At 40.5% G+C, this 16,163-nt stretch overlaps 1 protein-coding gene across 4 annotated transcripts in view; it reads right to left on the bottom strand.

Annotated features, from left to right (window-relative positions):
- Positions 1-16,050, bottom strand: part of BABAM2 (BRISC and BRCA1 A complex member 2) — a 399,606-nt gene extending 383,556 nt beyond the window's left edge. For 3 of the 4 annotated variants that reach the window (XM_047746396.1, XM_047746400.1, XM_047746398.1), the window contains exons 1-2: positions 15,900-16,050; positions 12,011-12,161 (exon numbers count right to left, since the gene is read on the bottom strand). In XM_047746396.1, coding sequence (XP_047602352.1) covers positions 12,011-12,138 — 128 coding nt within the window. In that variant the 5' untranslated portion in view covers positions 12,139-12,161; positions 15,900-16,050. Of the gene's footprint in view, positions 1-12,010; positions 12,162-13,828; positions 13,964-15,899 lie in introns of those variants that run through there. The other variant, XM_047746397.1, reaches the window with a different exon arrangement.
- Positions 16,051-16,163: the final 113 nt, after the last annotated feature.

Genomic DNA, 16,163 nt, shown 5'->3' with positions numbered 1-16,163 from the left:
AAAGGAAAGTTACAAAATTATTTCTCAAGAATATGGCACCAGAAAGCAGGATTATTCAACCATCATGGAAGTTAAAAAGGGGGCTGTCTACATGGGCATAAGGGTCCTTTAACCTGTGTGAGCGCACAGAACTAGTTAATTTGCAGTCTTGAGACAAACTTATTAACATGTGCCTATGAACGTAAACTAAAAGAGCCCTGCTCATCTTCTAATCTTAAAGCAGTCTGCAAATTTGCCATTCTAATGAAACAGAAACCATCAAAAAATACCACTTAAAATTGCATAGAAGAGAGGATACAAAAGATAACAGTTAAGAGTGATTTTTTTGTTCCCTTGAATAGTACAAAGTAGAGCTAGGAATAGATTAAAAGAATCTTCTACCTCCTTTCCTTTACACATTAGACTGTGTAAAGACTACTTCCCCTCACCTCTTCCCCTACCCCAACTTCCATACCAAAGGAAGTCTTTCTGAAATGAAATCACTGCAGGGCATGAAAAGCCCAAGATTCACAACCATCTAAAACTCCAGAGCCAGAGTTCTCCCAGCATTCACCACTCTAGTCTCTGTGGGAAGACTGTGGAATCCTAGCACAAGTTCCTAAGGTCAATGATTTCAGAATTTACTGGGCCAAGGCCAATACTATCCCCTTGACTTTTTCCCCCAAAAAACCCTAAATACAAAATAAATGAAAGCTCTCTGAAATGTTAAAAGACCCATTAACTATTTCACTAACATTATTTACATTATTGTATTTTACTATTATAATCTCAAGGCAGCTGGACAGGCAGCTACCCAAGTTAAAGATCGAAGAGAAGAAAAGACTACAGGCTAGAGCGTGAGAAGCAGGACAACTTGCATTTCTCTGAGTTAAAAAACAAAACAAAACAAAACAAGAAGTAATTCCTGGAGGATAACCTGGACACGGTAATAGTTCTCAAAATACCAACACGGTGCACTGTTCTCTATATTTCTAGATGCCCTGGTGTCTAGCCCTAACCCTGGTGCCCCAGCACCCTAAGCCCTAGCCAAAATTCTGCCCTGTAACACTCACAACCCGCCCACACTAGCTCTCCGCCCTCCAACAGAGGTCCCCACCTTAGTCCCCATCTTCTGAGGTGTTGGCAGGCAGGTTTCTTCAACCCTCTGTTGAGAACTGTTGCATGTCTCTGCTCAAGAAAGCCATGGTTCAATCTCTAATAACTATTGAAAACAGGCTCTGTTAAAAAAAGAAGCTGGACAGGGTGCCTGGGTGGCTCAGTCGTTAAGCGTCTGCCTTCCGCTCAGGTCGTGATCCTGGGGTCCTGGGATCGAGCCCTGCATCAGGCTCCCTGCTCAGCAGGAAACCTGCTTCTCCCTCTCCCACTCCCCCTGCTTATGTTCCCTCTCTCACTGTGTCTCACTCTGCCAAAAAAATAAATAAAATCTTTTAAAAATAAATAAATAAAAAATAAAAAAAGAAGTTGGCATTTCCAAGCCCATTCATTCTTCAACCTAATCAAATATTTCAAAGTACATCCACCTGTACCACCTAAATTAGCCACACTGATACTGTTTCTGCCTCCATGGATCTCCAAAAAGCAAAGAACAAGGATAGAAAGTTACCCTAGAAATAGAAATTTCTGGCTCTCCTGTCCTTTTCTGCTCTATGATTTCTGACTTTTGTTACATGTGTGACCTCTTATATTGCTCTGTTTTCCTGAGTCTTACTTAGACAGCTCCTTTACACTGCCTGCATGGACACTCCCTCTTTATAGAGTCCCTGATTCTGAAATGCCAAAGTGATTCTACCAGCTGCCTAACAACAATACAGTAAAATAATAATATATATAATAATGTGTGTAATAGATGTAACACTAAATATGATAATAACAGCATTGTTATTATTGTAGATAAAAATAGTAACCATTTATTGAGCACTGTGACCAAATAAATATATTGAAATATATTTATATATATATATATATATATATATATATATTCCCATCACTACTCAGTAAGACAATTATTAATGTTATCCTCAATTAAGAGAAAACTGAGGTACAGAAAAGGTATGTAACTTGCCAAAGGTCATTAATAATGTCACTTAATAAAGTGGCAAAATCAGGAATCAAACTCAGACCTCACTGACTAAAAAATCTTCATGCTTACCACTATATTATGCTGCCATCCCACACCCCTAAAGATGGCCACTGGGTTCCATCCTTTGTCCAATCTGCCTCTGGATTGTGCCACCCCGGCCCCTTCCACCAGCACTGTGTTAGCACTTCTGGCTCTGACCATTTTTCCTTTCTTTGAACTTTCTTTGAATTCTTCGTAAATATTCTTAGGGATCTGGATAAGAGATTATTGAATTGTTAAATTTTCTCTGGGTTTTTTTTTTTTTAAAGATTTTATTTATTTATTTCACAGACAGATCACAAGCAAGCAGAGAGGCAGAAGAGAGAGAGGAAGGGAAGCAGGCTCCCCTCCGAGCAGAGAGCCTGATGTAGGGCTCGATCCCAGGACCCTGAGATCATGACCCGAGCCGAAGGCAGAGGCCTCAACCCACTGAGCCACCCAGGTGCCCCATGAATTGTTAAATTTTCTAATACACCTTCTCCTTCTACTTTAATCTACCTTTTATATTAGCTCTCATCTATGTCAGCAAACCACTAGAAACTTCTACAGGAAAGCAACCAAAGAATAAGCCACTTAGGAAGAAGGTGAAGAATCCACGTACAGGGACAAAAACGAAGAAAACACGAACCTTTATTTACAGACATAAAAGTGGGCATAAATAGGACAGTATCAATATTAAAAAGCAAGTATGCTCAGTATTGTAAAACTACAATCCAAGGGCCACTTGCTTCTTTTTGTAAATCAAGTTTCACTGGAACACAGCCACACTTACTCACTTGTGTCCTGACATAAATTCCACGCTACAAGAGCTGTCGCGACACAGACCATAAGACTCACATGCCTAAAACACTATCTGATCTCACAGAAAGTTTGCTAAAACCTGTTGTAAAAGAGGTCCATTCTCTCCAAACAAAAAAGTTTTATCCAATGCCAATCAAACCCCCAACAGGTGAGATGATGAGTATTCAAACATACTATAAAACTGTAAAATTGAAAAGCTGTATAATTGCACAAAGCAAATACAGAGCATTGAAAATAAAGTCAGAAATAAACAGGAGAATTTAGCATGTAAGATGGCATTTCAAAATAATGAATAAGTCAAGGATATCTTATAAATAGTGGTAGGACAACCAGACGATTACTTAGAAAAATAATACCCCATTCCTATATTATATCATACACCAAAATGAATTCCAGATTAATTTCAAGGAACAATGAAACTACAGAAGAAAGCACAGGGGTCTCAGAAGAAAACAGGCGTCTCAGTGGAAAAGGCATTAATTTCGCAAAATGTTAAAAGAACTGATGAAGGAGGGGCACCTGGGTGGCTCAGTGGGCTAAAGCCTCTGCCTTCGGCTCCGGTCCTGATCCCAGGGTCCTGGGATCAAACCCCACATCAGGCTCTCAGCTTGGCAGGGAGCCTGCTTCCTACTTTCTCTCTGCCTGCCTCTGCCTACTTGTGATCTCTGTCAAATGAATAGATAAAATCCTTAAAAAAATAAAAAAAAATAAATAAAATTTTTAAAAAAAGAACTGATGAAGGAAATTGATCTGATGACAACATAAAAAGTAAACATTTTGGCATATTAAAGATAAATGTGAGAGGAGATTCTTTACAACCTTCTGTTATAACAAAAGACAGATTCAAATGAACAGCTCTCAATGATAGCTGATTAAATTACAATGCATTCCTATACTGGAATATTATGCAGGCATTAAAAAGGAGGCACAGTTCAAGCCATACTAATGTGGACAGTCTTCAAAATACACAGGTAACATGAATATATAATATGTTACTATATTAATTATCTAGTGCTGCATAAAAAACTACCCTAACATTAGTGGCTTAAGGAAACAATTTATTATTTCTCATCATTCTGTGCCAGGAGGCTGGTCAGTTCTGCTGGCCTCTCATTGGCCCATGCGTGCAGCTGCCTTCAGCTGATAGGTTGGTTGTGGGGCCAAACAGAGCTGGGGCAGCCAGGGCAGCTGGCTACATGGACCAGTCTCTCTCAAGGAGACCAGACCCAAGAAGAATACACCAAATACATCAAAATCTTAAAATTTACATACTCTGGCCCAACAGTTGGAATTTTCCTGACACATAGGAATACATGCATCCATACCGGCACTTCTATCTTTTATAGTCGCTGAGATAAGATCTCCGGGTAATGAATCTGGCAATCACTTGATAAAGAGGCCAAGTTCACGCGTGATCACACTGCAGCGGAGCTCAGCAGTTGAGGAGTCTACCTGTGCATCAAAAGCTTCAAATTCATATTTTACATCCTCTCTCCTTAACAGACATGGACAGCAGCAAAGAATCACCAGTTTGAGGAAACCCGCCAACATTAAAGACAAAAAGCAAAACAGAGATAATGCAAGGTACATAAAAAATGTTTTTTGAAACATTCAAAAGTTGTAATTGTCAACTGTACCTCAATTTTAAAAACAAACAATAATTAATATCCTTACAGAGCAGAGAAGACACTGCAACCATGGAACTACAACAGTATGTGTGTTGAGGGTCCCCAATATTACAGACCAAGGCCTTTCAGATCTATGGGGAAGAAAATTTGCAACCTAGCATTCTATACTTGCCCAAATTATCAATCAAGTTTAAGAGCAGAATAAACACATTTCAGACCTTCAGGAACTCAAAGAAAAAACCTCCTCTTCTCCCTCTCTTGGGATGCTACTAGAGTGCATGCTCCAACAAAGCAAGACGGAAAAACAAGAAAGGAAAACATGAGACTCAACATAGGGAAGAAGCAAAAGGAGAGCCACAATAATAACTGCATAGCAGAGGCAGACAACAATCAATCCGAATTCAAGCTGTTCCTCCACCAACCTTCCCCATCTTAACCAAAGGCATAACCATCTTAACCAACTTGCTCAAGTTAGAAGGAAGAAGTCATTCTTGCTTCTCTCTCAAGCCCCAGATTCAACATCCTCATGTTTTTACCTTTAACTAGTTTATAATCTATTCACCTCCTTCCATCTCCATCACTGCCACCATATCATAAGATTCCATCATCTGTCACCTGGTCTATTGTTACAAATGGGCAGCTAACTGGTCTACCTTACCCTGCATAAGTCTCTTTCTATATAACAACCAATGCTTTTTTATATATATAAATTAGATCATGTCACTCTGCCTAAAATCCTTCAAAAACTCCTCATTCCATCCAGAATAAAACCCAAGTTTCCTAATATAGCCCACCAGGCTCTGCATATTCTGGCCCCTGACTATCTTTAGAATTTCATCTCATTTCCCTCTCACGCTCTCTTACTACATTCCAACACTCAGTGGCCTTGCAAATCCTTGAACACACGAAGCTTTCTCCTGCCTTTATACATCATATTCTCTTTATACAACAACTTCCCCAGCTCTTTACATTGGATTATTCTCATCTTTCGTGATTCAACTTAAATGTCCTTTCCTCAGAGAGCTTTCCTGACCATTAATTCTCAATTGGTCCTTCACCGGGTCAGTTTCCCCTTCATTTCCTTTCCTCAATGAGTTAAAAAGAATTTTTGTTAACTGAAATTTGGGATGTCCTAAGAGAATGGCATGTGACTATTTAAATGAGGTTATCAAAAAGTATCTAGAACATATGGTTAAGCAAGAGAATTTTTAAGAATAAAAACAAGATAGGTGAGAATTTTCCTACCTGATATTACGACATGTCATAAAGTTTTAATAGCTAAGATAGAGTACAGCTGGCATTAGGACAATGAGGCTGACAGATCAGGACAGAAAGCCTAGAAACAGATCCGTGTATGATCTTGACATAATAAGAGAGGTAGCACTGCAGATCTCTAGACAAAGGATGACCTTTTCAATAAATGATGCTGGGACAATCAACGAACTGCCTGAACAAAAAAAACCATATCCCTAGCTCTCAACATATTTTATGGAAAAAAATAAATTTCTATCTGAAGACCAAAAATGGAAAATCTTAGAGGAAGGTTTATGACTTTTGAGTATGACAGGATTTTCTGAAATGCCTTCATCTCTCTCTCTCTCTCTCTCTCTCTCTCTCACACACACACACACATACGGCACAAATCTAAAAAAAGAAAATACTGATGCATTTGACTTCATTAAGATTAAAACTTCTGGACATCAGTAGCATGAAATTAAGACTGTAAGCCACAGACTGAATGCAAATATTTGTAATACATATAACTGCTAAATGATTAATGTCCAAAATATATAAAGAATGATTTAAAACCTATACAAAACTACAAACAACCCAGTTAAAAGATGGGCAAAGGATATTCCTAAAAGAAGAAATCTAAATTAGCAATAAAGATTTGAAAAGATTCTTCACTATACTAGTAATTCAGGGAAATACAAATTAAAAACAATGAGATACCATTTCACACCCATCAACTTGGCAAAAATTTAAGTCTGACAATGCAGACTATTGTTAAGGCTACAGAACAATGGGAACTCTCATTCATTTCTGGTGGAAGGAAATTCATATGGTGGCAATATCTAATAAAATAGAAGATGCATATACCTTAAGAGCCGGCAATTTTATTCCTAGGAATGTGCCTAGAGGAATAGCTTTCAAAAAAAAATTTTTTTTTTTTTGCTTTCAAACTTTTTTTTCATGACACACATATTTCACATTGTAACCCAGTACACACATACTTATTTAACTGAAAGCAAAATTCACAAAACAGTGCTTACTCTTATTATGTGTGACACATTCTGGTAGTTTCCATTCTATTCTCATTCATTTTTTAAATGTTGGAGTGACTCACTCAATAGATTTTATAACCACTAATGGGCAAACACACCCAGTTCAAAAACCCATGCCCCAGAAAATATTCTCATACCTTCTTGCACAAAGGTGAGAGAATGTTCATTATGGCATTCTTTGTCAAAAGAAATTTAAAACAACATACAAGTCAATCAGTGGGAGACTGAATAAAAAATTGGAGGCACATTCATACAATGGAATATGATACAGCAGTGCAAACCAAAGAACTTGCACCCTAAGTATTAACGTAAGTAAATCTCACGAACTTCCTACTAAGCAAAAGAAGCAAGTGGTGGAAGAACACACACAAAAACATACACACATATATGACGATATCATTTCTCTAAACTTCTTAAACATGCAATGTAATACTATATATGGTTTAGGGATATATTTTTATATAATGAATACATAAAGGATAAAGGTATGCACAGGAGAAAAGGAAAAAGATCACAAAGAAAAGAAAGTGAAATGGAAAAGCCCAGAGAACAACTGGATACCAAAGGGTTAAAAGGTGCCCCTCTTCAGAATTAAAGTATTGGCTCCTGGGCCAGCAGCTTCCTTCCAGGCACAGGGCTAATAAAGTTTCAGCCTGCCAGCCAAAGGGACGAATGGAGCAAACGGAGATCTGTCTTCAAAGCTTACAGCACTCATCTTTGAAAACGGTTCTATTTAGTAACTAAGTACACTGAGTATCTATTTTTAATTAAGTAATGAAATTCAGAACATGAACAAAAAATGCAACAGGTAGTTGTGGGCGGCTGAGATGTCACAGCAGATGCCCCAAACACAGCCATGTGCCAGTAAGGGTGAGTCACTGTGATATGCTGAAAAAAGAAAATAAGGCTTGGCTGCCACAGGTTGCACTAAGCCCTCTGCTTTCCTCTCTCATATTTGCCAGGCACCATTCCAGAACACTGAACATGGGAGACAGCGTCAAGATTAGTAAATCACCAAAAATGACAAAATATGGCATCTTACAAATAGCACATGCTTGGGATCAAATTATCACAGAGCAAAAAGCTAATAAACAGTCAAGAGCCCCATGGAATAACTCCCTAAAATAAAAATTCGACCCCTCTACCTAGAAGAGTAAACCCGGTGCTGGTTTTTCAGTACTGATATTTCAAAAATATCAATTCACTTATCAAGGAATGACATTTTCTAGAATTAAGTGTAATAAAGCTTAAGCAATAATCTACCAGAATGAGAAACAGGTTTCCAAGCCAGAAGCCCAAACCACTATGATCCCCAAACCAGGCAACTTCTCTAGGAAAACACCTTACCTCTTCATTCACTCAACCCCTACTTGCTACACTATGTAGGAAAAGTACCACAGCAGACCTTAAGGAGGCCTAAAAATAAATAAGAACCCTGTCCTTAAGATCGTGACAGTCTAGCAATGGAGCTCAGAAACAAACAAACACATACATACATACATAGGTGTATGTAAGGTACAAAGATTTAGGGGCCATTACAGAAAGATGAGTTGCTATTTTTTTTTAATCTTACTTGGAATAGATTCTTACCTATCTATTCCTTCGATGAGCCAGATCTAGAATACAGATACTCACACCTCATCTCTTCAAGGGCAAGTAGCCATATATAGAAACAAGAGTAGTTCTGTGGATGCTGTGCCCTACAGGATTCACAGAACTGATAAATGTGGACCCCATTTCTTGTAAATGAATGCTGCTGATGTAAAGGAAAGGGAAATGCCAATAAATGGCACACTAAAAAGAAGCCATTCTGTTCCCAAACCCCGTCACTGTTTTGCTATAGAACATGAGGAATGCACACTTTGCCCGATGGAAGGATTGAAGAAAGAATTGTTAATGAGACTCCGAGGAACTTTCACGAATCTTTCAGACAAGAACTGCATAAAAGGCATCACTGATGCTCTAGATCAATAAGGCTTTTCAGGGGCGCCTGGGTGGCTCAGTGGTTAAAGCCTCTGCCTTCGGCTCAGGTCATGATCTCAGGGTCCTGGGATCGAGTCTCACATCGGGCTCTCTGCTCAGCGGGGAGCCTGCCTCCTCCTCCTCTCTCTCTCTGCCTGCCTCTCTGCCTACTTGTGATCTGTCAAATAAATAAAAAATCTTTAATAATAAATTAATAATAATTAATAAATAAAAATCTTCACATCATTTTATGCCTAGCAACTCAGTTAATGTAGGTAGAGGTATCAGCATTCCTTTTGTAAATCTAAAGAAAGTAAATTCCATAAATACTAAATGCCATATAATTCCATATAATTCCATTAAATTCCATAAATACTAAATGCCATATAATGATGCCATTTCAAATATTTTTCGAAGAGCTAGTCCAGACCGGGTCAGGTCTAGTGGATTCATTTCAAATGTATCATCAGATCCACTATTTGTACTTAAATACTCAACCAAACATTCAGGAATCAGGGAGCACTGGAAAAGAAGTCTGCAGAAAAGAAGTAGTGACTTCATGTTGATGAACCCAATTGTTCCCTCAGGACACTGATACAAAAGAGTATGAAGTTCAGATGACATCATCTCCCATAAGCCAATCCCAGTCCCCTGACCATCAGTCCCCTGTCATGTCCTTGCCAACTTTAAAAGAAAAAGTGGTTGTGACAAACTAAAGAAGAAACACCCGGGCACCTGGGTGGCTCAGTGAGTTAAAGCCTCTGACTTCACCTCAGGTCATGATCTCAGGGTCCTGGGATCGAGCACCCCGCATCGGGCTCTCTGCTCAGCAGGGAGTCTGCGCCCCACCCCCTGCCTGCTTCTCTGCCTACTTGTGATCTCTGGCTCTGTCAAATAAATAAATAAAATCTTAAAAAAAAAAAAAAAAAAAAAGAAACACCCATGCCCTATCCATTTGAGACAGTAAACATCCCTGGTTCATGGGTTTGGCTCCTTTTGAGGACAGCTTCCCTAAGCTATAATCCATCCACCCTTACAGGTGGCACAATTCAGTCATCTGTCATATATTTACAGAATTGTATAACCATCCCCGCTATCCTTTAGGATATTTTTGTCACTCCCAAAAGAAATCCCCCACCCACTGATTAAATAATGCCAGATCTTCCCAATAAAGTATCCAACTAACCTAACTAGTCTTCTAACTAGTCCAACTAACTCTAACTAGTCTTCTCTATCCTCCTACTGAAGGAAGTGTACATCCTCATATCTAAGTCTTCTGCTTAGTCAAAAAACAGCAAGACTGGGGCGCCTGGGTGGCTCAGTGGGTTAAAGCCTCTGCCTTCAGCTCAGGTCATGATCCCGGGGTTCTGGGATCGAGCCCCACATCGGGCTCTCTGCTCGGCAGGGAGCCTGCTTCCTCCTCTTTCTCTCTGCCTGCTTGTGATCTCTGTCAAATACATTAAAAAAAAAATCTTAAAAAAAAAAAAAACAGCAAGACTTACAGAAGGCAAAAGAGCCTAAGAAGAAAAGCTAAAAGAGAGTCAAGAATGCAATATATTTCTAGTAAGAAAATACTCAAAAACTGATGGGGATATGTCAAAAAGACATAAACCCCAACTCAACGGAGCTCCAATGACAAAGCTAGAACAACTGAGCAACAAAATAAATGAACACAGCATTTGGATGATAACCTACAGACTAAAATAAACACCTAAAAATTCACACTGACATAAATAAATAAGTGAATAAGTAAGTGACTGGGGGAGAAGGGACAATGCTTCTCTACAGTAGAATTCAAGTTAATAAGTGTGGGGGGGTGGGGGAAGTAAGGGAAATAGAACATCATTTAGATCAGCACCACCGTGATAATGACTGCAGGCCAGAACCATCCATGACCGCTGAAATTAGTGGCCAAAAGTACCAGCAAGTAAGCATCTGCACCATCTCAAGGCATCCCTCCACAAGACACTTACCAATGACAAAGGGCAGATCGAGCTAACGCTACATACTAGATACTCAGTGTAACTAAGTACAGTGGAAAACCTTGGTGGACACAATCTTACTTGAGTGGTCAAAGTTAACATACCAGTCACAGACATGAACGTCACGTACTCCCTGACCTAATGTACTGTAAACCATACAGCATCAATTCTGTAGTATTCTTGGGGGGGGGATGCAGTTCTCACTGTAATAAAGGGAAAACAGTAGATGAGCCCATACTAAGCAACACTTTACAAAATAACTAACCAGTGCTATTTCCAAAAGTGTCAAAATCAGGACGCCTGGGTGGCTCAGTTGGTTGAGCACCTGCCTTCAGCTCAGGTCAGGATCCCAGGGTCAGCAGGGAGCCTGCTTCTCTCCCTCTGCCTGCTGTTCCCCCTGCTTGTGCATGCTCTCTCTCTTTCTCTCTCTGACAAATAAATAAATAAAGTCTCTTTAAAAAAAAAAAAAAAAAAGGTGTCAAAACCATGAAAGACAAAGAAAGACAGAAACATTAACAGGTTAAGAAGACCCAGATGTGACAGCTAAATTCAGTTTGGAGCCTGGATTGGATTCTGGGCCAAAAAAAGGACATGCATGAGTGGAACAAGTCACAAAATTCAAACAATGCTTGTAAAACGATCAATAGCATTATAGCAACATTAATTTTGTCGAATTTTGTAAATTTTCTGTAAATCTACATTTATTTTGAAGTAAAAATTTGGGGTTTTTTTAATTCAACATTTCCAGGTGTCAGATACTACTATTTCAACCCCACTGTGAAAAATGACTCATTCTGGCTAGCTATTCTAATTTTCCTATTAGGAGAGATTACCAAATGATATCAAATTCAGAATCCCAAAACCCAACTCTAGGAGTACATGCTGAATTGCAACAGTCGTAACAAGAAACTGAGTCAATGAATGAAAAACACACTTGCTAAAAACCACATGGCACACTGTTAACAAAGAGACACGCCAAAAAAAAATAAAATAAAATAAGAAGAAGACATGAACATTGTGATCATAAAGCAATGCGCCACAACACAAATAAAACAGCTTGAAACATAATACATCAAGATCTGGACAAAACCAACTGCATCAACATGTGTTAAGTTCAAGACCTGATGTAATTTCTGTGGTGTTCAACTTTGATGAATCTGGTGGGAAAAGTTTATTAGTAGGTGAAGGCTGGATTGGGTCTGATGCATTAGTTGTAGTAGTGCTGGTACCTACCCAGACTTCAAGTCAGTTATCCTCAAACAGTTCGTAGCATCCAGTCCCACTTTTCCATTGCGGACCACACTAGATATGAATGGGGACAGCATTGGAGAAATTCGGTTCAAGGCCACTTCTGGGGACATTTTGGCTTGACTTGCAAATCACACTGAAAGGAGAAGGAAGGGATGGTGGTCAGAGTATTCAGAGGAACTAGACAGAACGGGTTTCCTGAAAACTGGCACAGCAACACGGAAATTTCTCTTGCGTGAATAAATACTTCACTTCCTGTCTTATAGCGGCCTCTTCCAATGACCCCTTCAGAAGAAACCAACCCCCTGTTGCTCACCTCCTCAGGAGAGAGACAGCACCAATGCTTTTCAGGCCAGAAGCAGCCCTTCAATCCAATTCCCTCCTCCTTTCCAAAGCTGACCGCTACACTGCCCCACGCGACCTAAATCTACCCCGCTCTATCTTACAACTGACAGTTTCCTACTTTGAGGCCTTAAGAAGCCTTCACTAACAATCCTCTCCCCCAACACACAAAATGTACACTCCATTAAGTTCGGAACCGCTCCCTTGGTGTCCCCACAAGAAGGACTTGATTGGTAATAATATATGAAATTCAAGAATAAGCATAACCTACTTATAATTGTTACTTACGAGAAATTATTTACTTCTGATATACTGTCCCTCCACAGTGTGTTATAACTACCTGCTTTGTGATCTCTCCCCTGCAGGGACTATGTCTTGAATCCCTAGTGTTTAACAAAAGTACCTGGTACATGCTAAGCATCCAGTAAAAATCTTTAAATAAACAAATGAATAAAGAGACCAAAAAAACTAGAGAAATATTAAGGTATGGAGAGAAGACAATATCCCCTCAAAAAAATCTGGTCGAGGAGAATGTATCTGAGGAACATATGTAGCAAAAAGCTATTTTATGGGGCACCTGGGTGGCTCAGTGGGTTGAAGCCTCTGCCTTCGGCTCAGGTCATGATCTCAGGGTCCTGGGATCGAGCCCCACATCGGGCTCTCTGCTCAGCGGGGAGCCTGCTTCCCCCTCTCTCTCTCTGCCTGCCTCTCTGCCTACTTGTGATCTCTGTCAAATAAATAAATAAAATATTTTTTTTTAAAAAGCTATTTAAGGGGCGCCTGGGTGGCTCAGTGGGTTAAGCCGCTGCCTTCGGCTCAGGTCATGATCTCAGGGTCCTGGGATCGAGTCCCACATCGGGCTCTCTGCTCAGCAAGAAGCCTGCTTCCCTCTCTCTCTCTCTCTCTGCCTTCCTCTCCGTCTACTTGTGATCTCTCTCTGTCAAATAAATAAATAAAATCTTTAAAAAAAAAAAAGCTATTTAACAATTAAATCATGAAAACATACACTTATCCGGATATTAACCAACACAAACAAACATGTATCTAAAAGTCTTAGCCTTTCAGGCACTAAGAAGTTCTTGCACTTGAAAATACAGAAGTAAAACCAACAAAGCGTGTCTAAATTATCTGGAAACCCAGGGGCTAGGGGAAGGAATGCATGAATTCCTCTAAACAGATTTCTAAATGAAAACCTCTAGTTTCAGAGGTGAGTAAGTCTATTTAAATAGTCACTTTCTTCCTCAATCTGAAAGGATAATCCCACATCAAAAGCAAATTAATTTCCTCTAAGTTACAACTATAAGGAAATGATGTCCTAGTCCTAGTTTTCATATACTTTACCATATGGAGACTTAGAGGTCTCTGCCAAAAGAAATGTTGAAAACCAGTACCTGTTTTAATCACTTTGGATAGTAATAAAGGGAAGGACTGCAATAATCTTTCAAAAAATAATTTAGCTACCTTATATGGTGATGACACCCAGAAGTACCTTTGAGGCTGTATACTTCAGTACTCAAATCATCCTTTCTGCAAATATAAAACAAGCTCCTCTTCCATCCACTTAACAGATTACTTCTCCCCACCATTCCAAAGTCACTACAAAGTTAGAATAAACATCTAATGTCCTGTATTGTCAACCATAAAAACCACGCTGTCCATTTTTGTAACACTACCACTTATAAAGAGCTTCCAAAAACATTATCACAGTTGATCTTCACAATCCTGGGCAGTAGGCAGGTTTTAGAATTCCCACTCTATGGGATATAAGGATAATTTCTGTAATTTGTCTTTGAACAGCATACTAACCCATATTAGCATTTTGAAGCATTTTTTTCTTATTCTGTGACATTTCCATTCTTATTTCTATCCACTGATGTCACAGTTCTTGAAAGGATGCTTATCTAGATCATATGCAAAACACAGAAATACTCATCTGGAAAAAAAGCAAAGGATCTCACCTACATTACAAAATTATTCTTCCATGCTTTTCCCCATAATACCTATCATTATTTTACCTCTCATTTCTATGAAAAACGGAAAAAGAATTAACACGTTCTTAAAAATCTACTGAGTATCAGGCACTCTATCACCCACCTCTACCTGTAATTTCATTTACTTCACCCCAACAACCCTGTTCTCTATTACTGTTCCCATTTCACAGATAGGAAAACTAAAGCGCAGCAGGACTAAGTAACTTGTTCAAAGTCACACACGTAGCAAGAATAAAGACCAGCATTCAAATCCAGATCTCCCTCAAAGTCCACTACACCCATCCTCCTCTCACATAAGCATGTATAATTGCAATTACCAAAGAGAAAGGCATCAAAGTCACCTGTTTAAAGTGTACAACTCATAAAACTGGAATAGAAAAAAAATTACAAATTTGAACAAATTTGTTCAGAAACACGTTTGACTACAGCTGGTCTGTTGCCAAAGCTGGCCTGAGTGACCCGCCGGTCAAATGCCACAGAGAAGAAACCTGCACCAAAAGCCAAACTATACTTAAGGTGACAACAACCCATTCCAATTTAGCAACTGTCAAGACCTTTGACTAACACCTGAAGGAATGAATTTCTTTGTGTTAGAACAGCTACAGTACTATTTTTTGACAGTGCAAGACTTCCTGCAGCATTAAAATGTTTCAACCGTAAGTGTAGTGACTTCTCTAAGACAGAGGAGAAATAAATACTCCAAAACCAGAGGTCACCAAACAGCCAAAGATGATGGTTCTTTGGTGTGATCCTTTTGAGCCAGGGACATGGACGGGGGAACACCTACAGTGGTGGCTTTCATACATCACAGTTCCATGATAGATCCCAGCTAGGCACAAATTTACAGTGGCCCGCCTCCCCTGAGTGCTAGCTGTGCGATTTCTATTTCCTGATTTTGACGTATTACAAAAGGAAAATGCAGAAATACAATTTTTACAGGGCCTGCTGCTCGAAACAGGGTCACATGAGGTCCTCGAAGGGGCAGCCTGGGGACTACAAAGACGTCTAAGGCATCGTCCAGTATCTCGCAATTAAGATGAGATGACAAACACGGATACGTGTGCCCTGCTGACGTCATGGAACGGAAAGGGGTGGCGTCCTGCTGCGTCACCTCAACGTCATAAAGCGCACGAGGGAAGTAAGTGGGGAAGCAATTTCTCCAGGGGCAACATTCAAGAAAAACAAGTCGGCTCGGACCCAAAGAATGACCACCCCACTCTAGGGGCCATCTAAAAAGGGATACTCTCCCTTTTCCCAAACTGTATGGTCCCCTCTTCAGGCGGGCAGAAGAAAGGAGTCTGAGGTTATTGAGGGAGCAGGGGGCGGGCTAGATATGCAAAAAGAGCGGCCTCTGGCCTTGGTGGGGGGTCTCGTTCTTGCAGGGACCAGCGTGAAGGGGATGAGCAGGGCATCTTCGGAACGGGGGCCTTCTCTATAGGAAGAGGCGGCGAGCCCTGGGCATACTTAAACCACGATCCTGTGCACAGGCCACCTGTGCGACTCGGGATCCAACCTCCCCGCACCAGCCCCAGTCCAGGTACCTGGAACTTAGTCCGATCGGTAACCGGCGACTACGTGGGGTACAGGTTACCCGAGCGCGCCCCCGACCGACGCACCGACCTGCGCGCGCACCGCGAGCCGGATGCGTGCGCGCCCCCCGGACGTCCCGCCCCGCCCCCTCTGCGGCCCTGGAGCCGGGCGGCGTGCGCGCCCCCGGACGCGCCAAGCCGGGCACTCGGAAGGGCGTCCCCGCCGTGCCTGAAAGGTCCTTCCTCCGCGCCCGCCTCGTGGGTGGCGAGCGGCGT

Source organism: Lutra lutra, chromosome 9 (assembly GCF_902655055.1).
Source record: "Lutra lutra chromosome 9, mLutLut1.2, whole genome shotgun sequence".
Classification (NCBI taxonomy): domain Eukaryota; kingdom Metazoa; phylum Chordata; class Mammalia; order Carnivora; family Mustelidae; genus Lutra; species Lutra lutra.
The sequence above is the reverse complement of the archived record's forward strand: the minus strand, read 5'-3'. Positions and strand labels throughout refer to the sequence as shown.